The 25,827-nt window shown below is 44.5% G+C and overlaps 1 protein-coding gene across 1 annotated transcript in view; it reads right to left on the bottom strand.

Moving 5' to 3' along the window:
• The window catches only part of MYOF (myoferlin), a 1,388,224-nt gene that overhangs the window by 346,084 nt on the left and 1,016,313 nt on the right, over positions 1-25,827 (bottom strand). Inside the window, exons 35-36 of the mRNA XM_069611360.1 lie at positions 17,844-18,005; positions 17,550-17,715 (exon numbers count right to left, since the gene is read on the bottom strand). Coding sequence (XP_069467461.1) covers positions 17,550-17,715; positions 17,844-18,005 — 328 coding nt within the window. The remainder of the gene's footprint in view (positions 1-17,549; positions 17,716-17,843; positions 18,006-25,827) is intronic.

Below are 25,827 nucleotides of genomic sequence, written 5' to 3'. Positions count from 1 at the left end.
CTGCTTCCTTGAAAGAACCGGCTCATGGCCTTGATCCTCAACCATAAATGCCTTCTCTGCATCTATGGGGTGATGGACTTTCTGTACATCATCCTCCAAGTCAATTAAGTTAGTCAACACTGATGAGCTATCAGGTGACTCCTCTCTAGCTGAGCTAGGCAGCGGTCTTGGGGGGGTCTTCCATCGCTTCAATAGTACCGAATTGCCCCTTTGGTGGTTGGTGAATAGAGCTCATCTTTTCTATCGTTAGGAGTATCCGTTTGATGGCCACTGCATTAGCCGCTACCAGCTCTGACAACTGATTAGGGGCAGTATTTTCAACCCCATCTGTTTTCCTTGCGTCAGATACCGTAACTGTGGCAAAAGTGGGAATTGGCTGCAACCCCATTCTTGGATCAACCAGAGTTTGTGAGGCTTTAGTAAGAGACGCCAGAGGAGTCATGGCTTTTAATCCCATACTTACATCCACTGTGGTTTGCGAGGCTTTGGAGCTCATTTTAGTGCATTCTCCTTGTTTTCCCTTAGTAAGGGCCGCCACCGCATCACAGGTAAACAATAGCCCCTGAATTCTGTTGATTTTAAGTTTTTAACTGATAACTCAGTGATAATATCATGCGAATACATAAATTGCGCATGCGTATAGTCGTGTCCTTTATCAAGCAAATTAAGTATTCTAGATAAAACTGGAAACTCAACCCCAATATCTGAGGACTCCATTAGATTGCGTTCAGCTTCCACTTCAAGTTGAGATAAACTCGTTTTGGGGTCAGCATGAAGTAGCGGCCCAGCTGTTGCTCCAACTAAGTCCCCGGTGGTTACCATTCCCACAGGTGAGCTAGTCCCTTGATTTAGCACCCCCTTTTCATTCTCAATATTTGATGAATGATCATCAAAACAAGCATGAACCTGGGCTTGCGTCCCAGGCACATATCCTGGAGAAGAGTGCACATGAACATCTTCCATGCAATATTTGTGAGCTTTGACCGGGGTAGAGGGCCCTCTGGAAAAGCGCATTCTCTTATCCAGGAGTGCCTCAATAGCCGGGGCAATGATCGACACATCAGAAAAACTCGGTTTAGTTGATCTAATCCCCATTGTGGCTAATAAAGCATCTTTAGGGGGAATCACCAAGCCCCCGCATATCGCCCCGTTGTCGTGATCTTGGTTCATTTCTTTAAACTTGTAAGTTTCTGGTAGCGAAGGGGCATTGGTAGAAATGATTGGTTGCAGTAAGGACCTTTATTTGGTCCCCCAAACCTTGGAATGGATGGTCACTCACATCACCCAGCAATTCTACACACACAGACAGACGTTCCCACCTCATTTGAGCAGTTGGATTTCTCATTATCATCTGTGGGGATATCTGCCATGACCAAATGGTTACCCAGTAATTGGTTCATCTCATTGCTCTTATCACCACGGATCTTCCTCCCACTACGAAGCCCATTTACCATAATGAATGCCTCTGCTTAATGGTAGAATCAAACGCGGATCCCGCAGCCCGCGCACCGTGAACAGTAAACAGTACTTTTTGTACTTTCAACGGTGCGTGCGCGAGTGCGCAGGCCTGAGTCTTTTTATAGAAATAGAAGAGGGCGTCCTAGCACAACACAGGGGCGGGACCCAGGAAGGAGACCTTAGACAAAGGGAAAAAGAAGGGAAAATAAAGAACGGCGTTCAATTAATTCCGTTGATTCACCACGTTTAAACACACTCTTAATTACGCTGTGCCCGTTGTGCACCACTTTCATGCTACACGCGTAACGCTACACGCGTACACGCTCACACAGTGGTCAGTCCAACTCGTTAGAGCAAAAAGTCACCTTCTTTGTGTTACACTCAATCAGGAAGCCAGGCAACACTAGGGTTGCATCTAACGACGTCCTCCAGGTGTCGTTTCTGCAGCAATGCTCCGTCGGACAGCGGATAATCCAAACACTGCCAAACAATAATCCACGGCCTCAGTTAAGAACAGGGGCAGCACAGCAGTCCAGTAAACAGTACTTTTCGTACTTTCCACGGTGTGAAATTTTAATTTTAACCCTGGAGTTAGTGAGATCTTTTTCCCTCTCTCGTGTTTTGACATGATTTGGATTATGTGTTTCCGCTGTTTTTGCAGTCCGACAAACTCCATAGGCATCTATCTTTTGGATGGTGGCACACTGCACCTTCAGTGCAGTGTCAGAGAAATCCTTTAGATTTCTCATAATGTTTAAATAACTTTTCTTGTGTGAACTACTGTTCGCAAGAATAGTAAAGTGAAATTGACTTTACTTGCCTTTTCCCTTCGTAGGTCCAGCACACACCATCTTATGTGGATGGCTGGGGGGTTACGTAGTAGCCCCTTATCCTACTCTCTCATGTAACATTTTTTATGTTACCCTAACTACTTTCAATGACTGGTTGCAGTGGTTTATTTTTCCTACCATTGTGCTTTTCTACCGCAGGCTGAACCCTCAGCTGCAGTACAGCACCCATGGGTGACCATTTTGTAAAAATGGCCCCGGACTTCTTTTTTCGCCATTTTCTGTTTGTGAGGTCTTTCTGGGGTTTACTCTGTACGTCGAAACGGATTCAAGCCCTTTGTCTTGCCTTTGGCAGGCTTCAGCCCTGAAGCCCGCCTCAGGCTCCCGTGTGTCTGGAAGGACAGGATGAGAGGGAGGGTCCCAAAACTCCCCTGTCCTTTGTCTATAAGAATGCCTGAATGCAACCAGTCCTGACTGGCTGGCTAGTTGTCCTTTCAGGACAGCAGCCTTACTGTGTGACTGACAGCCTAGGCTGTGCATGAATGGGAGAAACATGCTTAAAAGGCAAGGTTTTTGGGACTAGAGGCAGAGTCGACCACTGGGAGAAACACCCGACGAAGAGACCATGAACTAAGCTTACTGCACCCTCCTGGACCTTTGAATCCCCCGGTGAAGCCCTGCTGCTGTGCTGAAACTCCTTCAATTTGACAGAGCAGCTCCGCAAGGGACAACTTCTTCCCTTGGGTTAGTGGGACCAACTAACCCGAGACAAAATCTACTGGACCATCTTCCCCGACTGGCTGTATTTCTTCATTGCTGCAGGAAACAAATGCCAAGGGTCGAGTAATCTGTAGTCGAGTGAAAAGTCTGAAATCTGTCCAGAAGCTCCAAGAGTCTCCTAAGGACCCTCCAGAAGCAGGACGACCAGAGCTCAAGTCCCCTCACCAGAGTGCAGGACGCAGGGAGTGAAGGAAGCCCAACTGATATCCGAGATCCGCGACACTGCTCCTTACTAAGCGCTTTGAAACCACTAAGTGCAGCTGAACCGAAAAGAGCCCGTAGCTGTCGACGACCTCCGAAGTACTGCCGCAGGAGCCCTCCAGGTGGCCTTTCTCTTGTCCCCACAACTGAGGCTCAGGAACTCTGGGTCTGTACAGCTTTAGCAAGACAGAATCCTGCTGGACCACTTCTTCAAACCAGAGGTACTGTTTAGACTTGGGGTTCTTGCCTCATTGTCTTTTAGCTGTGCTTTTCTCAGTTGGGAATTGCAGTGGCTTACATTTAGAGTCGATTCCAACTCTGTTTCTCACATGCTTAACAGCTTGTGACCCTACAAGTGACTTTCTAACACACTCTCTGTGTGCAGGACTTTTATTTTATGAAGTGTCTCAGCTCCATAGACTGTTTCCAATTGACTTTAGCTGTCCTGGCTCCCTGAAGACTCTTCTGGCCCATTGACTTTGATAGTTTGTCCCTCAAAGGTGGTAATTTGTTTTAGGCTGTTACTGTTCGGAAAGGCTTGTCTAGATTTCATTGGAAGATTTAGTTGTCCTCACATTTACTGAGAACCTGTTTAACCTTTTCCTTCCTTAAACCTTTCCTTTCTGCAACCTCACAATCTGCAATGTATAACTAGTATAACTCGTGTAATATATAAATGCCATTACTGTCCTTGCGATTGAAGGCACCTCTGAGTGTAGGAATTGTGTAAGAAGCATATCCAAAGATTATCCACCAACTTGTATTGATTCTGAAAAGTAATTTTAAAGTGTATTTACATTGTTACATTAATTGCTTTTTTAAAGAACGCTTATTTAAAAATGGATGTTACATAAATAAATATTGCGGAGTTCAAGCACCGAGTTCCCAGTCAGCCCCAGTCCTATTGTGCTTTTTGTCGAGGAGCTGCACGACGTGTTTTTGAAGCTGTGTCCTTCTTTTGTGTTTTATATTTAAACGGCTGGCGGGCGCGGAGTTCCCAGTCAGCCCCAGTACGCTTCCAGGACGTAGGCCATGGCTGACGGCTTGCCCCACAGAGCAGGTCCACAGACATGGCACAAAACGCTCCAACAATGCCAGATGTTGAATCCCTGGACGGCTGCAAATAAGGCAGTGCCTCGAAGTTATAAGGTAAGCAAACACATTGTTGCCTTACCGTCTGACAGTCCATCTGAGGGGGCGTGTGCAACAGAGACGGTCTCTAGCTACCATCCTACTATGGCGGCACGCTTAACTGACTCACATATTGCCTTGACAGGAGCACCACTCCCTGACACACTGCCTACATTGATCATCAACTGTAACAGCGACGCTGTAACGTCAAGCGAAAACATAAGTAACACAACGAAGCAGAATATGTCACCCGAGTCTACGCCACCACAATCAGTGCTGTTAACTTTAAACAACCTTCAACCGGTTTCCAAGTTGATTTGTGAACTTCGGGAGAATATCTCTAGTCCCGTAACTCCGGAACTCTTCTACTCTCCTTTTGACATCACGGATGCCGAATTAATGACCGTTCTGAATAGTGAAGCTATTCTGAATGACGTGGAAGATCCAATCGTGACAAATTCTACTGAATCCAGCATCCAAACATCACCGCCAGTGCTCAGCCCAAAGGACCGTGCTTGAACAACAAATATGATACCTTTACAATCGGTAAAGGTTAGTGCTTTACCAACTACAGGTGACCCCTTGCCTGACAAGACACTATGCTGAAACAGCGTAGAAAATGTGCAGGTAATGGCAGCACATGACATGTCTGGCGCTCCAACGAAAAATGTACATCAGATTCAGGTACACGCCACTGAGGAAAGCCTGATACCTAATGGGGCAAGGACACTAAGATATCATGCGACCCTCACTAAAGACACCGTTCACAAGTCACTGGAACGTCCGTTGATTTTTTTGGCTTTGGCATTGGACGACGGCAGTGCAAGCTCCGTTTGTGAGGGTGGAAAGCACAGACTTGGCCGTGGATCACTAACAGACAACACTTTGCGAAGGCAAGATAAGCATAATCGATTACAGTTCTCGCAATCTGATGACATCGCACGGTACCCCCTGAATTCGGTAAAGGCACCAGAGGCAGTGGTTCGCCCTGCATCAATTTGCACAGAAGAATTCAACTCAAACTGGACACAAAAGCCCTTAATGACATTATCGAATGATGACCTGCGCGCTCAAGTCCCAGAACATATCAAGTTAAAAACAAGCACGCCAATGGCACCCTTGAGGAAACGTCAAGGTTCCTCAAGGTCAGTGCCAATATTTAACAACGCACAAGGTAGAGTTGAACACACATTAATAGAAGACACATCTAGAAATTCAAACAGTGGAATAGAAAATCACGGCTGCACACCTGCAAAGGCCAGTCTCTCATCAGCTGCGGCAATGCATATCCACAATAATGTCTTGGCCGCCTCATCCCTCGCCCTAATTCCATTCGTGAAACTTTACGAAAATGTCAATGAAAAAATCCAAGACCAATGTGCGTTGCTGCAAAATCTTAATCGAAAATTGGAGCAAATGGAAAACTGTAATGTTCACCTAAAAGAAAGTATTGCTGCAGACGCAGCCCAAAATGTTGAATGGCAGCAAATGCACAATGAAATCAGTACACAACAGCGCTGCCAAAACGAAAAGACGATCAAAAGTATGCTGGAAACCTTTAATTGATTGCGTGAGCACCTATGGTCCAATGGTGGACCTTGCACTGGTGATTGCCCAAGACGAGACAGACCAAATGGCCTGAAAATCCATCAAGTATTTGTTGACATAGATGAGTCCATAATTTTGCGAGACGAGGTGGAACAGAGCAGAGCTGGAACGAAAAATGAATTGCCAGTCTTGACAAATTTAATGACCACAGTAGACGTGGTCACTCTACACCCATCAGTGGGCCAAGACTGCCAAGTGGCAACTGAAAAGTTGACCAGTGCTCCAAAAAGTTCATCCAATGATGAGAGAAGCAAAGGAGCGGTGGACAAAGTTCAATGCAGGTGCAATGCAAGTCATACGAAAAAGATCATGCCAACAAACCAGTTTTCATCCTTTGGAATCTTCACGGGTGTAGCAAATCTTCACAGGTGTAGCAAAAACAACTACTATAACACCCGTAGTGGTAGCAAAAACTACAGCGGGAAAAACGCCTCTCGGAAAGTGGCAAAAATTGGCAAACATCCCATTTCTTCTAAATCAAAGAAGTTTATAAGGAATCTTTCTACCGCAACTAAGCTGAGATTATTCAAACGTGACGCGGACACTAACAACAAACTGCCAGAAACCGCAACAAAAGAAAAAAAAGGGGTCTACGTACTTCCTGGGCAAACACCACAAAAAGTGCTACTAAAAAGACGCAGAATAATTTCTGACTCCGAGTCAAGCGAATATTCATCTGCTTCCTCGTCAATTGATCTATGTGATCTATCAACCTACTCAAATCAGGAGGAGCTTGATGAGTCTGCTGCATCAAGAAGTAACCCCTCTACGTTAACTCAGGCAATCCAAGCAAGGACTCAAAAAGGAGTTCTCTCTAAATCGAGAACCCAGGACAGGAAAAGCTCCCCAAACAATGATGCCGCAGTTGTGGACCCTACCTGGAATCCAAAATTTACAGCAAATCAACATAATTAGCGGGTACACTTTGAAACAAGGAGCCATGAGCGTAAAAACACCAAAGGTGCATCAGCCTGTCGCAAATTACGACTGAAAAACATTCACCGCCATGCAACTGATGTAAACCTAAATAGAACAAATATAATGAAACTGTTTCAACGTATTCCACTCTTGCGGAAAATTGAATCCGATGACAAAGATCGTCGAATATGCCACAAAAAAACCATCGGACCAGGTGCTTTTACACATCAATGCTGCAGGAGTAAGAAATACGCTCTTAAGAGCTAGTGAGGACCTTTTGTTCTTTGGCTTTCAAATATTGCCTGAGCCTGATCAAGAAAATTCCTTACAAAACAACAAGGAATTAGAATCAAATCAACAACATTCGAAACCTGTTAATTCTACAGCCTTGCGACAGTCCATGAGTATTAGTCATAACTCAAGATCGGATGACCTTCTGTTAAAAAACCACTCCATGAAAAAAGGAAACTCAAGCAAGAATAGAGGCTTTGAATAGCCATGACTAACAGAACAGGAGACTCTGCATGAGTTTCTATCATGGAACACACGTGGGTTCAAACACCTATTCAATGATTCTGGACTCTCTTTGAAACATGCGTTTGTGATATGTCTACAGGAAACTTGGCTCCGTAAAACTCCAATGTGTGATGGCTTTACCACTCTCTTAAACCCTGCAGTAAAAAAATGCTAAAGGACGTCCCAGCTCAGGTTTGATAACTATGGTGCGAATAACACAAACATGGTCTGCACCAGTTATGACAAATACAAATCCATACGTCCAAGGTATCCTTATTCACACAATGGATAAACGCCCATGACTAAGGAAATACATATTAATCATAAATGGATATTGGAATCCTGTAAAAATCAGCACAACTGATTTCCTAAATGCCATATGTGAGCTAATAGACGCGGCCATGTTATCCTATAACAACATGATGATATTCTGCTGTGGAGACCTAAATTGCTCTTGGTTTCAGCTAGATAAATCGCTGCAGACTTACAGGCGACTAACTGATGATGCAGTTGTGGCTACAGGGCAGAGGTGGCAGAAAGAAATGACGATGCGAGATCTATCTATGCTCAATGGTATGGTGAAAGGTGATGTGCCCCCTAAACCAACGTGGCACCGGCAAGAATCACACAGCATACTTGATCACATCTGGGTTTCAATACGTCTGGGAAAAAAAATCTTAGATCTGCAAATTCAAAAAATGAACCATAGTGATCACAGCCTCCTGCACCTCAGTTGCATGATGACCACCTCTTCTGGAGCCGTTGTATATCAGAGCGATTTGGTAACGAACTGCAAGGGCAATCGGCTTCGAATGAATGGAAAGCAAATCCATGGGCTTGGGATGAGTCTAAAGTGTACTTCAGCTACTCAAGGTATTGACTATATACCCCTGCTAATGGACTTTGCGTACACCTCAAACTCATCCATGAAGCAGGGGCAGTCACATCTACATTGTTACAGCATGGCGGTCCATAGAGCAAAAAAGACTTTGAGAAAAGACCTAAGAAAAATAAAAAATATCTGCCAAGATCAGAAATTTCAGACGCAGTGAAAGCAAGACGAGCTCTGTATATAAATTGGGCAAGAGCACATGCTACTGTTATCGAGCCGAAACAAGGCTGAATTTACTTCTGACGAGGAACACATGTGAAATCTGGCAGATTTTGAATAAGGAACTCTCAAAAGGCACTCCTATGCTAACAAACGCAATTTCAAGAGAGGCATGGGTTACTCATTTTTCAGTGGTGTTCCAAAAGTCAAACATTGCAACAGCATCGTTGCCCACTACTGAGGACAGTCAATGGGACGTGGTAATGCCGCATGACGACATTATCAGAACCATAAAAGCACAGAAAAATTTGCGTGCAGCTGGACCCGACTTAATTTCCAACATTGCCCTTAAAAAAAAAACAATTGAATGGGCACTCTTTATTGAAAACTTGTTTTCCAAAATTGCGACATTAAAAAAAATGCCTGTTTCGTGGACAACTGCGATAGTCGGACCAATTCATAAGAAGGGCAATTGGGACGATCCGAACAACTATCACCCAATTGCCCTGTTGGATACATTTGGCAAAGTTTTTGGCTCAAATTTAAGCCAAAAGCTTGCGAATTGGGCTAAGTTCGCACAGATCGATGACATACGCCAAACTGGCTTTACGAAGGATGTCGGGGTGGACATAAACCTGTTCATTTTGAACATCTTGAAACTTGAATCGCTGAAAGCAAATACAAAAATCCATTTTGCCTTTGCAGATATGAAGTAGGCCTTCAATAGTGTAAATCGTGGCCTGCTTTGGGCAAAATTGGCAAAATGGGGCTGTCCGAATTCTATCCTTGATCCAATAATGGCCCTTCATGATCAAACATCCATGAGAGTGAGACTAAATAACAGCGGGCTGTTATCCGACACAATCTGGTCCCACAAAGGCGTTAAACAAGGCTGTCCACTCGCAGCAGAGCTCTTTAAACTATTCTTGGCCGATCTCCCAAACCATCTTGATATTTGTTTGATCATTGGCGAAAAACAATCAAGTGCATCATATATGGGGATGACTTGGTGCTGACTGATAGAACACAAGTAGGTCTTCAGCGCCTTCTTACAAGTCTGCAAAAATATATGACAGCAAATGAACTGACAATAAACACAGCAAAAACAAAAATCATATCATTGGGAAACCTGAAATCAAAGAAAGATAAAGCCTTTAGATGGAAATTTGCAGACACCCAAATCGCCTCTGTTGATTCCATTAGATACTTGGGCATTGAATTTAACAACTCTATTTGTGAACAGCATTGGGTCAAAGAACTAAAAGCGAAAATGCTTATGCTTGCTCGACAAGCAGTGAAAATCAATAGGCAATATGGAAAGTTTTCGCTGGAACAGGTCTTAAGATTTTATCTTCAAAAAGCAGTGGCAGTTAGAACGTTTGGCGCTGAGGCAGGGTGGAATATAGGTGAAGAAACTTGGCAAAAGCTAAAAGGTCTATTCTGGCGTTATGTATTAAAGCTGCCACAATCAACTTCAGTAACGATACTGCGTCATGAACTATCTTTAAACTCATTACATAGTAGAGTGGTGTGGAAATCTATTATGTCAATGCGCAAGATGGCCCTGAAGGCTCTAGCACCAGCCTACCAAATCTTCGCCAACAAATATGATCCCAAAGATAACAAGTTACTCAATTTGTCGTTTAGAAAGCTATTGTCTTTCTTGGAAGCCGCAGATATAAGCAATCAAGAGATCATAAATCGCCTGCAATGTGCTAAAAAGAAATTTGATAACTGGACGTGGATGGTGAATCAGGAAAATCGTCAAAAAATTGAATCAATAAAAACTATGAAATATGACTCAAAAAAACTGAACGAGCAGTCACGCTATCTTCTGCTCTGTCCATCAGGCACCATCGTGACCAATTCCTTAGGTTGCGGCTAAACATCCTAAAAACAAAAGAAATACTCGGGCAAAGGAAGGACACATCCATAAATGATAACCTATGCCGCTTCTGTGGAGTATGCATTGAAACTTCGAGACACCTGCTCACTGAATGTACTCAGCTAGGAGATCATCGCTCTCAACATCTTGGAAAGTTTGCCCCTTTCGATAATAACATGGATGAGTGGTGGATAAGGTGTATTTCTGGGCATAACACCAAACTCGTCTGTGCAATTGTAAATTATCTGGATATGATATTGGCGGTGGCTGTTTAATGCAGCATATCACCAGCAAACTTGTAATCCTTACTTTGGGTGGTTCTCATAAGTAACCAATGAACGAATTCCTGTGTTGGGGGAATCTTGGTTTGAAGAAATGAGTGAATGTAGGAAAACCGCTTTTGGTTTTATTTGGTATAGATGTATGTATGATGAAGTTTTCCTTTTGAAACAAAAGTTGTGCTTTGTGCATAAACTGCAGACTTTTTCAAATAAAAAAAAATATATATATTTATAACTGAAACCTTAAGTGTACGTGTTACTTGCATCTACAGATTTCATTTGTACAGCTCACATTTACCCCTCTTGAGATAGGCCTGGCTACTCAGTCACACTACCAACTTGTGAAGTACAAACATATAGCAAAAGGTGCATTACCTAATACCAAGAAGATAAGTGTTGTGTAGGCTCAAACAGTGTGACTGCATCAATTCTTACCTAACAAACATGTGAAATGTGACTTCGTGAAGGTCAGATGAACTCATGGGTATGCAGAACTATTATGTATATGTAACATCAAAACCACTGGCACAGAAAGCTAGATAATTTCCGAATGTGAGATGAGCAGCTACAAATGCCCGGGAAATTTTGAAGATCCTTCCGGCAAACATTCTGAACAAGAGTGATGTCAGATAGCTCTACCTTGCGACAAATCACAAGTACCTTCCATGAGTGGTATTAAAGGAAATATGAAAATAAGTATCCTGGAGTTTAAGAAATTCAAAATTCCTAATGTGTCATAGACAGCAGCAAACACCAAACAGTTCCATTGTCGAGTGGGCACAAACATCAGATGTGTCCACTCCTTGCAGCACTTGTATACTTCCGCCCTAAGCCTTTTTGGGGAAAAAATTCTGATACAAGCTCCAGATGTATACACAAATGTCTACCGCCTAATGGCAACTATTGCATGTGTAAAAATTGTTAGGGTGGATCAGCAGGAGCTCACACATCTAGACATCACTCCCACCAACAGACAGCACCACGGTCTAGTAACTGAGGTGGGTACGAGTCACTGATTCCTCCTAGCGGCCATTTGAACATTTATAAGTCAAGTGCCCTGTTTGCACCTCCTCCCTTGATGTGCTGATGACACCCAAATCCTCTTCTCTTACCCACATTCCCTCAAACTCTCTGGCCACATATCCGACTGCTTATCTCTGATCTGTCACTGGATGGCACTTTGTTCTCTCATGTTTAACTCTAAGACTGAAGTCCTCCATCTCCCTCCCTCCCTCCCTCCGATGTCCCACCTCCCCTCCCATCACCAATCTCATTCCCACATTACTTACTCGCCCCTTCCCCAAGATATAACCGTAATCAAAAACTTCACCACTTTATCACTTCTACCTCGACAGCAGCCAGAACTCAACCATTTAATATTAGGAGCATTAGCCCCCCTCCTCACTTGGCCTCAAAAACCTTTATACTAACCCGGGTAATGAGTTGGCTGGACTATTGCGCCAGCCTCCTCCTTGGCCTCCCCCCATTATCATTCTCCTCACTTGACAACATTCTCAACTTTGCCACATGTACCCTCCACAATCTCCCCATTACTTTCAATATCCAAACACCGTACCCATGGCAGATGGCTTTCAATGAAACTCGGATCCTTCATCAAGTACATTTTACTTGTGTACAAATCTCTCCCTGTCCTCTCTCTACCTTTCCAAAACGATCAAGTAAACTCCACCATACGCCCTCTGCTCTAGTACTCCACTATTTCTATGTCCCCTGTCCATCCTGCACCTCAACACCTTTTCCCTCCTTGTCCCACTGCATTGAAAATCCCCTTCTCTCCATACCAAAAGTTCATCAAAAAGGCACTTGTTCCCTGAAATCCTTTCTGAAGCGCAGGCTCTTCCACCTTGAAGGGGCACCCTATACCTACTCCATCTCACCCCTCTACCTAACGTACAGCCTTTTGTACAGTTACCCCTGCATTTAATTAGTCTTCATTATTAACACCTGCATTTCATCTGTACTGCCCCAATGTTATATCATTTCCTTATCCACTGGCCACCTGTTTTCACAACCCATCCCACTATGGTGCGGCCTATGCTGCAGGACTGTACTGATGTCTGCAAGTTCCTTTTTTAAGGAGTTTCTGGCTGAAGCACTGTTACACAATAAACACATTGTCAATGAATAACGTTGGAACATATAGCTTTTTCATAAGATTAATTTATGGGAGCACTGTTCTATGTATTATATAACATATTCTTTCACATAGGCAGAATGACATGGTCCCGATCAATGAAAAAATGATGAATAATTTTCTCTGGCCTTATTAGAAGCTAAATGTTACTTTGTAGCACTGCCCTTGAGGAAAGACCTACTCACCTGCTAAATTCTAGCAAACAGTAAGTTCAACCGGGTAACAATGTGCTATTCACTGAATAGAACCACTAGCTGAATTGTAGCACTGAAGTACTGAACGAAGGACTAAAAACACAAATTGATTTTTTTTGTCATGGGCCACGATTCACATCACCTTTGAATTTAGCATTCGGCATATAGTACCTTTTCCACTTTCCAGCAGTTCTGGTCTCAGTATGCGGCTAAACTGACCCAGCTCCCTGGAACTCTATTTATGTTGCACTAAATCCACAGGAACAGCCTTTTCAAGGATCTCGATACTTCCAAGACCTTCCAATGTCCTGGGTCTCAGATCTTGCTTCAGGTTGACTAGCAAAACCCCATGTGTCTTGCACTCTTCCCATTTTACAGGCAGGTGAATGGGGCGGCAGAGCTTCTCCTAGTGCACATCCTGCTCCTGCTGGTTCTTCTCCTGCTGCTCATTAGGCTACCTCACCAGTTGTGCCCTTTTCTTCTCTCATACCTGGGCTTTTATAGATCAAGCCTTTCTGCCACCCTTCCCCAATTCGTTGGTGCAACTCCTTTGCTGTTTGTATCGAGCTCTTGCATTGATTGTCAGACTTGGTCTTTTTGACCTTCTGACCACAGACCTTGGCTACATATGGTTTTATCTAGCCTGGTGGCCATCTTGGAATCAGAAAGAGGTCCTGCCTTTCTGCCAGTCCATGGTAGCCAGCAGTGTTTGTACCTGCAGTGGTTGTTTCCCTCGGCTTCACGTGGCACTGGGCCTTTGCTTTCCAAGCTGCAGTTGAGGTGTGAAGTGGAAGGTATGCTGGCTCATGAAGAGACCCACAAATGCACAACGCTGAAGACTTCGGCTCAACATCTCCACTTTCTGCCTCAGTCTGTGCTGCAGGGGTCCCATTTGTCACATGGGGTCCACAGTATCCTAACGATGACAGCACTCTCTGGGATTAGGACTGTAGGCCTGCATTGCGATCCTAGAGTTTTTCAAAGGGCTCCAAAGGCCTTTCCACCAGACCCAGTGCTTTATCAAGGTTCTTGGTGGTGCAAGAATTGCCCAAGTCTAGTGTGTCAGTGAAGGGGTTGTTCTCTTCCTGTAAAAGTATATTTTGCATGAATACCACCTGATAGTAAACAACTGGCCTAAGCACATTCGCATCGCACTATAAATTGCATTGAATGAACCTGAAACAGGCTGACTACACCGCCATTTTGAGTTATCCGCCATTTTGATCACCTCTTGCTTTCTGCCCCATGTTTAGAATTGTGTTTTTGGCTCCAGCAGAGCAAAATGAACTTTGTACTGTTTCAATGATGTCAACGTACATAAGAATGTTGAATTGGATTGTTTGTCCTACAATGAGAAACTTAAGAGTTAAACAAAAGCCGTACTAATCAGTCATTTAGATACCATCGGTTCCAATAGTGCCTTCCCCATTCAAACAGCAAAGTAGAATTATGAATAGTTGAACATGCTCTTCTTGCAGAAATCTTTGTTTTCGCTCCTTGAAACTAAGCACACTTTAAACTCAAGAAGAAATGATAGACAAATATAAGCAAGCAAATAAAGAAATGTTACCTTTGTGTCTTATATTGGGAAAACATGTAAAATGTTTAAAGGAAAACAACAAACTATTCAAAGATGTTTAAGCATGACTTCGTTATGTGAATAGGCCATGAACCCTAGGTAAATGTATTAAACGAAGAGGGACTGGACGATGTATCAGGGATTTTGGAAAACTTTTATAAATACTTGTGTTTTTGAAATGCCCAGCACACTCTCATCTCACGGTGTCTGCTTGCACACATTGTGGGGTGTTGAGAGCCAGACAGCTGCCTGTTAATAAATGTACATGGTACCTTTGGACTTGTGACTGGCGTATTTCTATTATGTGGTATGAAGCCTCGATATTATTTAATCTTTCATTCCAACCCTGCCTACCACAGTTTGAGGTCAGGTAATGGCAATGTAGCATTGCTTTAGTGCTGCACTCAGACTTTTCTAGTTCTGAGGGTATGTCACAGAGGTTAGGGCATGCAGCCCCCATCCTGCGCTTTCTCCGTGTAGCTCATCTTTATGGGTATTTTCCCCTAGTAGTAAAACTTTCCTGGGTTGTACAGTTCTCCAACGGCCTGAGTGCAGAGGCAGAAACCTGAATGCTAGAGCAGACAGTTGGGGCATGTGCCATCTTGTATGGTTGCAACAAATTACATTACATGAATTCCAGCATATCACTTATAGACAAGAGCTGGAGGTAAGTCAGGCACCCCACTGGCAAAAAACATCCGGTATTACCGGCACCAGTATTTACCAGTGCTGGTACCAGCAATCCCCCCCATGGAGTCATATGAATCAAGCATATAATTTAAGGTTAAAATGACCATATTATCGTCAGAAGTAACTCCTCATTGAGGGCAATATAACTGAATAAATCAAGATACAAATTCCGAATTGTATAACAAATGAGTCCCCTTCTCAGTTTTAGAGGCACATACCTGCAGCCAAAATGTTAAACTAAGCGGGACAAGAGTGTCCTGTACGGTTAGGGCAGGTTTCTCTCTTTAAGTGGCTCTGATGGACTCAATGGAATGGGGATTAACCTACCATTGCCACCACCTGTAATCTGCCGGTAAATCCAGGCAGATCAAGTGCCGGTAATGATATTACGGTGGGTCTGTAATACTGCTAGGATACTGGCAAACTAACAATGAGGGCATATGACCATGTCATAGTAATTGTGGCTAAAAAGGCACAGTATCCAAACTGCATTTTCTCTTCCCGGTAAAAATCGAAATAGCATGTTATGCCAGGGCCGGGGGCAAATATGCTTCCCTTTGCTTTAATCAGTCTTCAGCAGCAAAGCAACGAAATATATACATAACTTTATTTCCCAGAAAACATCGGCAAATCAAAAGTTGAAAAATAACTCACTTTTTGACGAATCTAGCATCATGGTCCATGACCTCACTTGCTGTCATTTGAACCTCCCCTTTTTTGTCCCTCTTTAGCATCAGTACATCTATTAATATGCTCCTTTGTTTGAGCGTTTAAAGGGCAATGTTGCCCGTCAGTATAATAATAATGTGTTATTTATATAGTGCTTTTATTCAAAGTGCTTTACATAGAACCATTTTATACACAATTACCCAATCGACATTCATACTCATTTTATCTACCTCAGAAGGATCAAAGTCTGAGTTGACCTTGCCAGAATTCAAGCGGGCGACCTGCAGATCACACAGATTGCAGCAGCGAGCGCTTAACCCTCTAAACCATCTTACAGGCTATTATGCACAGAAATGGCTGCTCCAAGAAGGAGGAAGAGTCTATGTATGAACCTGAATGCAGTTCTGGCTGGCAGCTTTAAAAAGGTCCTGGGTTCCTCGTAGATCAAAGGGGGAGGCTGGGTACATTGGATTTCCTAAATCCGGTGCACAACTGTCTTACTTCTGTGGTGTCGCTCCTCCCACCTACTTGGCCTGGCAGAAGTTTCAGGACTGTACATATGGAGAAGATGCCATAACTAAGTTGTTTCCATATTGCTGACTTAGTAGGAAGGCCCTATGTCCAGAAGGGATACCAATATACTCTCAAGGCCATTATACCATGGCAGCGAAATCTATCCTGAAGGCAAAATCTAGTTTGGAAAAACTGAATGTAGGCCTCATTGTTAAAGGGTTGTCTGCCAGCCTTTTACCATCAGTCCCAGATGAAAAATGTATTGATACATTGGGTCCCCCTCCTCTTCAGACAATGGCACCTGCATCAATGACAAACGTTCTTATAAATACAGGAAGCCTGACGTGCATGAGCTTGACTTGGCAGCCTTGCCTATACTCTTGAGTAACAAAGAACAGACAGATGAGATGTTGGATCTTGGGGGTTATTACGAGCTCTGGTCATCCAACTAGGTTCAGAGATCGGACTTGCGTGCAGCTGCTTAGAACCTCTGGTCAGGAAGTCCAGCAATAGGATAAGTGCCAAAATCCTTAGGCAGATACTGGTAGACAAAATAGCACAAATCCCTAAGCCACTCAAATGTAATTGAACATGTATTCACAAAGGTTTCAAGTTGTTTAAGAAACACACAAGTTAGAACTGGCCCTTCGTGGTCTAGGTGTGGGTCGAGAAGTGTGTAAGCATACAGAGGTTAAGTGAATGTGCCGAGTAAGAAAGGATATGCAGCAAAATATATGTTGATTTAGAAAAAAAGTTTATTAAGTATTTGCAGTTTATTTTTCTATGCAACAATAAGAAGTTACTCCGGAGTTAAGGTTACTCCATGTCAGACCACCAACTTGGGGGAGTAAGTAGACTATTTTTATGAATTCGGTGCAGCATGCAGAATTTTGAGAGGGGTTTTATTACCAGTTGTAGGCGAAAAAAACATTTTGTAACGTCCATGATAAATCATAATTTAAAATCTTGTCCTCTGTATTCTAAGGCTTTCTATTGACTTAAGGGGAAAAAGGCAGAATAAAATGTGTATGCCAGTGTTTGATTTAAGTTTTTATTTTTAAAGATGGGTAAAATAGTTTGTTGTAATGCTACTACTTTTTACAATACAGAAAAAAAATGAAAGTCCTTTTACCTCGCATTTCAGGAGCAATGTCTTGTCTGGTAGCATAGGGATCACAGCGATAATTTACCAGATCCTCAATTGTGCATTGTCCAACCACTGGCTTCCGCCCAAACTGTCGGTTGTCAATGACTTTAATGATAATCGGAGGAGCGTACATTTCTTCTTTAGGTAGGAGCTAGGAATTTAAAATAGATGAGATTATTAACACAAATCTGACATTTTCAGGCACATGGTTGTTTATTGATTAGTACATCATGGTATCTGACTGCAGCATGTTCGCCATTGCCTAGTTTTCATAAGTACCACTTTCATGAAGAGGACAGAGCCGGGAAAGTTGGGGGTCTTCTTGAGGTTTTTGATCACTGCAGAATGAACAATTTCACCTCCACATTCCACAACCAAACTTGGAGATGAAACAGAAGCCAGCTGGTAACTTTTCATGTTCCTCAGACCCCAGGCAAGGATCTATAAGAATGATAGAAATTGAAAACACTTCAGCATCCAAATAATGCAGAGATTCTTAAAAATAAAAACCGAGATGTCAACCCAAGCAAACATTGCGTCAAACATGCTCAAATAACTAGAACGTGAAACTGTTTATTTAGGGACGATGTACATTGTGTCAATAGTCCTTCCATCACTAAAGCAGGTGTACTCTAGTTTGTCACAAAATCGAGGGGCATCAACACCAGACATACAAGCGGACAGGGTGAACAGAGGTTCATTACGTATAGTTACAATGTGGGGTCCAAATAAACATACTGTGTACACCAGTTCCCAGTGTTTCTGGAAACGTCCTTCCTGTCCCAAGAAATGTGCTTTAAAAGTGTGGTATCTCTGAGAAAAGTTTATAAAAAATTTATTTTTAAAAACAAAACAAAAAAAGAATGGCTTCTCCCTGGTGTTGCAACAACTAAATCGAAGTTTCCTTCCACGCCCGACATCCATCAGTTCAATCCTTTACAACTGGAGTTTGAGTGTGCCACCCTTCTTTCCTGACTTGTGGTTTTGCAGTCACTACTTCCCAGCTGCTCGGCCTAAACTAGTGGGAGACCCCTTCTGTTGGGGTCTCGGGCCCTATGTGTGCTTGCACACTAGGCTGGGAAAACGGTTAATGCTGGGGAGGGTCGATATCTGGATTCGCCCCAGGAGGCTAGCTACTTGAATCTATAGGCTGGGTTTGTTTTCCCCCTCCCTGCTTTAAGTTCTTGGCTTTAGTCCCAAACAGGTCATAACAGTATTGTCCCATAGGGAACCACTCCTAAACCCCCTCCCCCTCTGCTTCCTTCAAACCTACTTAACACCTGACCATCACTTTTTCTCCACTCATATCCCTCGGTGTCAGAGTATGTCTGTCCCCATCCCTTTGGCCTTATCCTCCAGGCTCTCTGGTGGTTCTCCTCAATATTTCCTTTAATCGCAATCTCCTCCTAGTTGTACTTGTCATCCTGCTGGAGATTTCCATCAATCTCCTCCTGAATGTCAATCTCCTCCTGAATGTATGTCTCTGTTCCGCCTGTGACATTTCCTCTGGCCTCCTTAAAAATTCTTCTTCCTTTGACTTTGAACATGGGGCCTCAGGGTGCTGGCCTATGCTGCTTCGCCAGGTCACAGTCTACTGTGAGAAATGAAGTCAGTTTGGCCACAGTTTTAGCATTGGCCCTTCTCTGCCCAATTGAAAGGCAATAGCGTCTTCTTTTGACCCTTGTTCAGGATGTCAGTCAGTTTGTAGTGCACTTTCGGACATGAAGGGGCAGATCACCCAAATGTATCTACCAGCTTTGACATTAGGTGCTGGAAAGTGGCCCGAGATTTGCCCGGGGTGACAGAAGGTAGCATGTAAATCTCCTGCAAGTAAGCCACAAGTTCCATTAAGTCCCGCTGTTCCCCATAAAATTCCTCTGGAAAGCCTCTGACTTCCCTACAGCGGAGGGATTCAAGCTCGAACAGGATGGAGTGCCCTCCTTAAATGTCCTCTGAATGGGACATGTATGCTCCACTGGAGAGCAGGAGAAATTCTCTCATGACACTGGTGTCCCCGTTGTCAAAGAGCGGGATCTGAAGTGAGAGGACCTACATCCAGCTAAGGTAGAGTGAGACCCTTGGATGGGACCTTGTCATGCCCGTTTGTTGATTTCCTGCAGTCTCATCTGTGCACAGTGCAATTCATCTGCTTGGCCGAAGCGACACGGTCACCACCAAAGCCAAGACCATGGCCGCCGGGGCCTTTGGCAAAGACGTCAAGCAATTTTATCCTGAATGCCTCCCATTGCTCAGGGATCGAGGACGGAGTGGAAAAAGGTACCTGCAAGGCCTCTTCCTCCAGGGCGTACTTGGAGTAGTGGCTGCTCTTAGACAATGAGGAATGATGCATCAAAGAACTGCCATGGGACCTCGACCACTTGCAGCGTTTCTTCTTTTTCTTGTCCTTTCAGACTGGGTAGCGTTCCACAGGGCTGCAGTCAACGCCCAGTGACGTTTATCATCTCTCCTTATGGAGGAAGTGAAAAAGGTTTGCCTCCCTTTCTGGAAGCACCTTAAAGTGCATAGATTGGCACAACGTGCAATCCTGTGTGTCGTGGCCTTCCCCGATACAATCATGGGAAATGTACTGCAGATCCAAAATGGACTTTGATGCCCACAATCCACACAGGGTTTGAAACCCAAAGAATTCATCGGAATCAGGATTGCAATGAATAATGAACAAGAGAAAAAGATTTGAGAAAACTGAATACATTTCAAGAGCAGTGTTCCTGATGCAAGCAGAAGGAGAAATGACCTTACCGTAATGTTCTTTCTATGCATGCTTCTTCCTCATCTTGATAGATATCCATTGTCCAGCTCTGCTGCTCAGAAATGTTCTCGACAGGAAGCGTAGTGGACCCTGACTCGCCGGTCGATCCATCTTGTACGGTGGTCAATCGTCCGCTCCAAAAGTGACATCAGGCGCCATACATATACCACATCACTACGCCCCATGCTTCAGTTCCTCCCACTTTTCCCCCCCTGAGCTCAAATGCTGCATAGGGAAACAGGAGGCAGCTAACCAGCCTTAAAAAGCAACTGTGGAATAGAAACCAACAGGTTAAAAACATTCCAACTAGAAATTCTTGGCAACTGAGACGAGCACCCCAAAGCCATCGCCAACGCACTTCATGAAATCAGAAGCAAAGAGCCACACACTTTCTGAGCGCGGACGGCTGGAAGGGGTGATGAGGAATCTATGGGAGAGAGAAGAATCCATAGAAAGAACACACTAGCAAGTCATTAGACTGTGAAAGATGGAATTCCAAAACAACCTTGGGAAGGAACCCTGGTCTGACCTTAAGAGATACCTTCTCTCTAAAGAAATGCAAAAAGGGGGGCTTGCAGCTCGCTAAGCCTCCTGGCCGATGTGATGTCAATCAAAAAGGCTGTCTTAAGGGACAACAAACTAAGTGAACAAGAATGCATGGGCTCAAACGGAGCCGCCATAAGAAAGGTGAGAACCAGGTTAAGGCCCCCATCCGGAACAACAAAGTTGGCGGGAATTTGTTGAGAAGGCCCTTCAGGAATTGGGCCATAACCGGTATGGTGAAAAAGGACCCTTGATCCGGGGACCTTTTAAAAACAAAGGGATGCCAAATACCATTTGACCGTTACAACCCGAAGGCCTGCAGAGGCTAGTGACAGAAGGAACTCCATCGCCGTTGTGGTGGGGTAAGAGAAGAGATGGGATCAACCTCACTCTCCCTACACCATGCCTCAAATCTTCTCCACTTGCACGCATAGAGATCTTGTAGATGGTCTACGTGCAGCCAGAAACACCTCAAGTACTTCCTTGGAAAAGTCCCAGTCATCATAGCTCATCCAATCAAGAACCACACATGTAGGTTGAGAGAACCGGGGTCTGGTGCAGTATCCGACCCTCTGACTGGGTGAGGAGATCCGGCCGCTGAGGCAACAGGGGAGGTGGACAGATTCAAGAGGTCGGAGTACCATATCCTCCTTGCCCAATCCGGGGCAATCAAGATCATGGCTGATTGAAACCGCTAACGTCCAGAGAATAAAAGGAATGACTGGGATCAGCGGGAATGCGTAACGGAGAGGGAATGTCAAATCCATCAGAATCACATCCCCCAGTGCAGCATTCGTTGGGAATTCTCTGAAGCAAAACTGTTTGCACTTCCTGTTGGCTTCTGTGGCAAACAGATCCACTGCTGTCGTACCCCAGAGAGAGAAGACCTCTTCTAGGACTTCCTGGCACACTTTCCACTCGTGTGAGATTGTGCTCTGCCTGCTCAGAGCATCCACCAAGCTGTTCTCTGTCCCCGCCAGATGAACTGCAGAGACCAAGATTTGATTCTCTGGCAACCAGAACCACAGTTGCATCGCTTCTATGCACAGGGGACAGGAATGCACTTCACCTTGCATGTTCAAGTAATGCATGGCCAAAGTGTTGTCCATCAGAATCAGTGAAAAAAAGATTTATCCCACCCTTACTTTGAACAGTCTAAGCTGGAATAAATTATTTGGGAGCAAACGCGCGATAATTGCTTTGCGAGTGAGCTCTAAGTTGTCTCAAACCACTAATTCTAACATTTATCCACGTTGTAATGGAATTGAGCTAGTTGGAAAGAGAAGAGAACAAGCTTGTGTTTGCCTATAATCTTTAGCAAATAAGAAAAGAAATGATAATTTGAACCATAACAATTGAAAATCTTCTTAAAAATCTGTATTCCATTCTTCAATGTGCATTACATAAATTCAAACAAACCATTCAACTTCATGATTCATTATGCAAAAAAGTGAGAAAGATTAAAAAGAATTATACAAACATTTAAGCAACATGACAAACAGAAATTAAAGTTTCAACATGTGTTCTTCTAAGTGAGTTGTAAAAGAAGGAAACTTGAATATAGTTCCCTTATTGAAACCCCCTGTTGTTGGTGATGTGAGGGTACTCCTTAGCTATTTCCTGAGAATTGCTCTCATCAGTGAAAAAGAACCCTATGTGGGTAAAAGTTCCAAAAAGTTCTTTTTTTCCTCTTTTTGTCTTTATTTCTTCTTTGGGCTTCACTGTTGCCCTATATATGGGTCTTGTAAAGTAAAAGAATTCTTTGCCTACGTGGTGCTTGATGTTCCTCCCAAGCTTTTCACGTTTCGGCGGTCTTACAGCTTTTGCATACATCCGCCTTCATCAGGGCATATTATTTAAAGACCCTGTGTGGATATAGAAAAACAAAAAACAGAGATTGAAGTTCTCCCTCTTTTAACTGGTCAGTATAATTCTGACACTGTAACCTTGAGTTTAAACCTCTGCTCTGACGGCTATGACTTTACCTGCCGTTGAACTAATCCCAAGTCCTGGGGTGAGTGTGGTCCGGAATGCTAGGACACCCCTTTCCCTCCTGCGTGGCTGCTGTTATGCCGTGTTGTACTGATGGTTGAGTGGACTGTGATGTCCGATGTCCCTTCCCTAGTTCTGGTGTGGGCTTCTATACCTGTATATATGAACAGGAAAAGAAAAAGTGGGAGTGCGGATTAGAAATCTCATGGTGTGCTGGTCAGAATCAGGACATGCTTCCCCTTGAGCAACGGGGCGAAGGCCTTCAGGGCTAGCCTGATGGCTTGCAACTCCAGTCTGTTGATATGCCACCTGGCTTCCGATGCAGTCTAGTGGCCGCTCACCTGCAAGTCCTCGCAGTAAGCGCCCCAACTATTCAGGAGGCATCCGTGACCACTCAGGTCTGAGGCTAAGGAGGCCACAAGGGTTCCATCGCCATAAGATTCCTGTGCGTGCCCCACCAGAAGAGTCTGAACTACCTGGCTGGACACCCTGAGAGGATCCAAGAGAGCTCCCAGGTACCGAGGCCACTGAAGGGGTCTCATGCGCAGTCTGGCATCTGGCACCAGAAAAATGCAGGAGGCCATGAGGCCCAAAAGGTGGAAGTTGCTGGTAAGGTGGCATGTTTCCTGAACAACTGGACCATCTGTTGTATGTTGTCAGCTCTCTCCTCAGGAGGGTAGGCCTTCCCTGCCCAAGTGTCTAGGACTGCCAGATGAACTGAAGGCTTTGGACCAGTGTCATGTGGGACGACTAAGTTCAGGGAGAAGACCAGCCTGTGCAGTAGCAGACCGGTGTCTTCCAGTGAGCCAAGACCTGTCCCGCTGACTTCCGCTGGATCAGCCATTTGTCCAGGTGCGGGAATACGTGGACTCCATATCTCCTGAGGTGAGCCACGACTACCGCCATTAGCTTGAAGACCATTGGAGCAGAGGTCAACCCAAAGGGCAGTACTTTGAACTGATGGTGCTTGTCCCCAATGAGGAACTGCAGGAATTTCCTATGCTTCTGGTGTATGGGCACATTGAAGTAGGCATCCTGCAGGACTATGGACACCAGCCAGTCCTGAAGCTCGAGATTGCGGAGAATTTCTCTCAACATCACCATCCTGAATTTCTCTTTCCCCAGGAACTTGTTCAGAGCCCTGGGGTCCAGAACTCCTTTTTTGGGTACGAGGATATACTGGGAATACCAGCCCAACCCTCTCTGATTGGGAGGCACCTCTTCCATGGCACCCTTCGACAACAGGGCTCTCAGTTCTTCCTGGAGCTCCTGTCCCTGTTGGATCGGTGAAGATGGGATTCTGTCTGGAGGTTTTCTTAAAAATGGCAGACAATGACCACACCGAATTAACTGCAGGGCCCGGGCATCGGCTGTTATCTCCTGCCACTGGGACCAATGCCCTGTCAAACGTCCACCAATCGATAAGTCGTGGGAGGGGAAATCAAAACGGCTTTGAAGGTGCCGTCGCCGCAGCAGCTGTCTGCTGTCCCTTAGAAACTCCTCGGCCCCTTCCGGGATGTGAGAAATGACTCTGCCCTTGGCTGGCTTGTGGGAGCTCTGCTTTCGTGCTGTAGGGCACATAGCTGGACGTACTTTAATTGTTATTATTCTTATCCCATGTACTGCACTTTCCCCCTTCCCATGCACTTGCGCAGTCTGAATAACACCTGGCCTAGTAGGATCGCTGTCTGTCTTCCCTCCATTACCCCTCCCTTGCCTCGTCGCGCCTTGAAACCCTTGTGTATAGTCACATTATAAATGCCATATATCATATCATAGCCTCTGCCTCTAGAGGCAAAGCTGAAGGCAGGCTTAGCCGGCTTCGCAGCCAGACCCTGCAAATTAGCAGCAATTTTAGACTCTTTAAATTTCTCCAAAGAGTCATCCGCCTTCTGTCCGAAGAGTATCTCTCCCTCAAAAGGCATGTCTAGAAGGTAGTTTTGCACATTGGTGGAGAAGCCTTAGGTTTTCAAATAGGCCTGCCTTCTCGTAACTACTGCCGACCCCATGGAGCGGCCAACACAGTCAACAATATCCAGGCCTGTTTGCAAGGACTGCTCGGCAGTTTCCATCCCATCCTCCACCAGCTGTATAAATCTCTGCTACATATGACCTTACAGGACCTATTCTGCTGCATGCTCGACAGCATTCCACAAACCATCGGAGAACTTACCGAAACCGCAAGCTACGTTTGTGGCCTTGAGAGCCATGCTCCCAAAAGTAAAAACCTTCTTGGCCAATGCGACTATACTTTTCCCTTCCCTGCTGCTAGGGAGATTTGACAAGGATGCCGCTGGCCTGGAGTATATAGTGGCAGCCTGAACTACAAGCCATTCTGTTGAAGCGTGTGTTGAGAGGAACTAAGGATCCCCTCTTGCCGGCCTGTACTTCCCCATGACATTGTTAGGGAGAATTCTCATAACTATGCTAATTCCCTTCACCTTAGGGACCCCCAGCAACTTTGTTGGATTTTGAGGACTTAATTCTTTTACCTGGAGAGAGTATGAGCCTTTATTCCCCCCTCTCTCTCATGTATTTTGATGTGTGTTTTACTTCTGTGTTCTTTGATTAGGGGGTTTTAGATAACTCCATAGGCATAATCTTTTCATTTGTGTCACAAAGCACCCTCAGTGCAGTGGCACAGGTAAGGGTGTCCCAAGGTTTAAATACCTTCTCTGGGATAAACTGTTTCCCAGAAAATGTGAAGTTAAATTGACTTTACTAGTCTTTTTAAATTCCTAGACCCAGCACACACCATCTTACAATAGAGTGCTGGAAGGGTTACCTAGTATCCCCTCTATCTAGAAACTCGTGTATCGGTCAAATGCTACTCTTTCCTAGCAAAATGGCTGATGGCAGTGGTTTTACAATGAACTACCATGAATTTTCCCGACCACGAACGTCGGTAGCTAAAAATCACGGGAGCCATGTTTTTTAAGATGGCGTCTGAGCCCCCTT

The sequence above is a fragment of the Ambystoma mexicanum genome, chromosome 8 (genome assembly GCF_040938575.1).
Source record: "Ambystoma mexicanum isolate Mex_15411 chromosome 8, UKY_AmexF1_1, whole genome shotgun sequence".
Classification (NCBI taxonomy): Eukaryota; Metazoa; Chordata; class Amphibia; order Caudata; family Ambystomatidae; genus Ambystoma; species Ambystoma mexicanum.
This window is presented reverse-complemented; position numbering and strand designations above follow the sequence as displayed.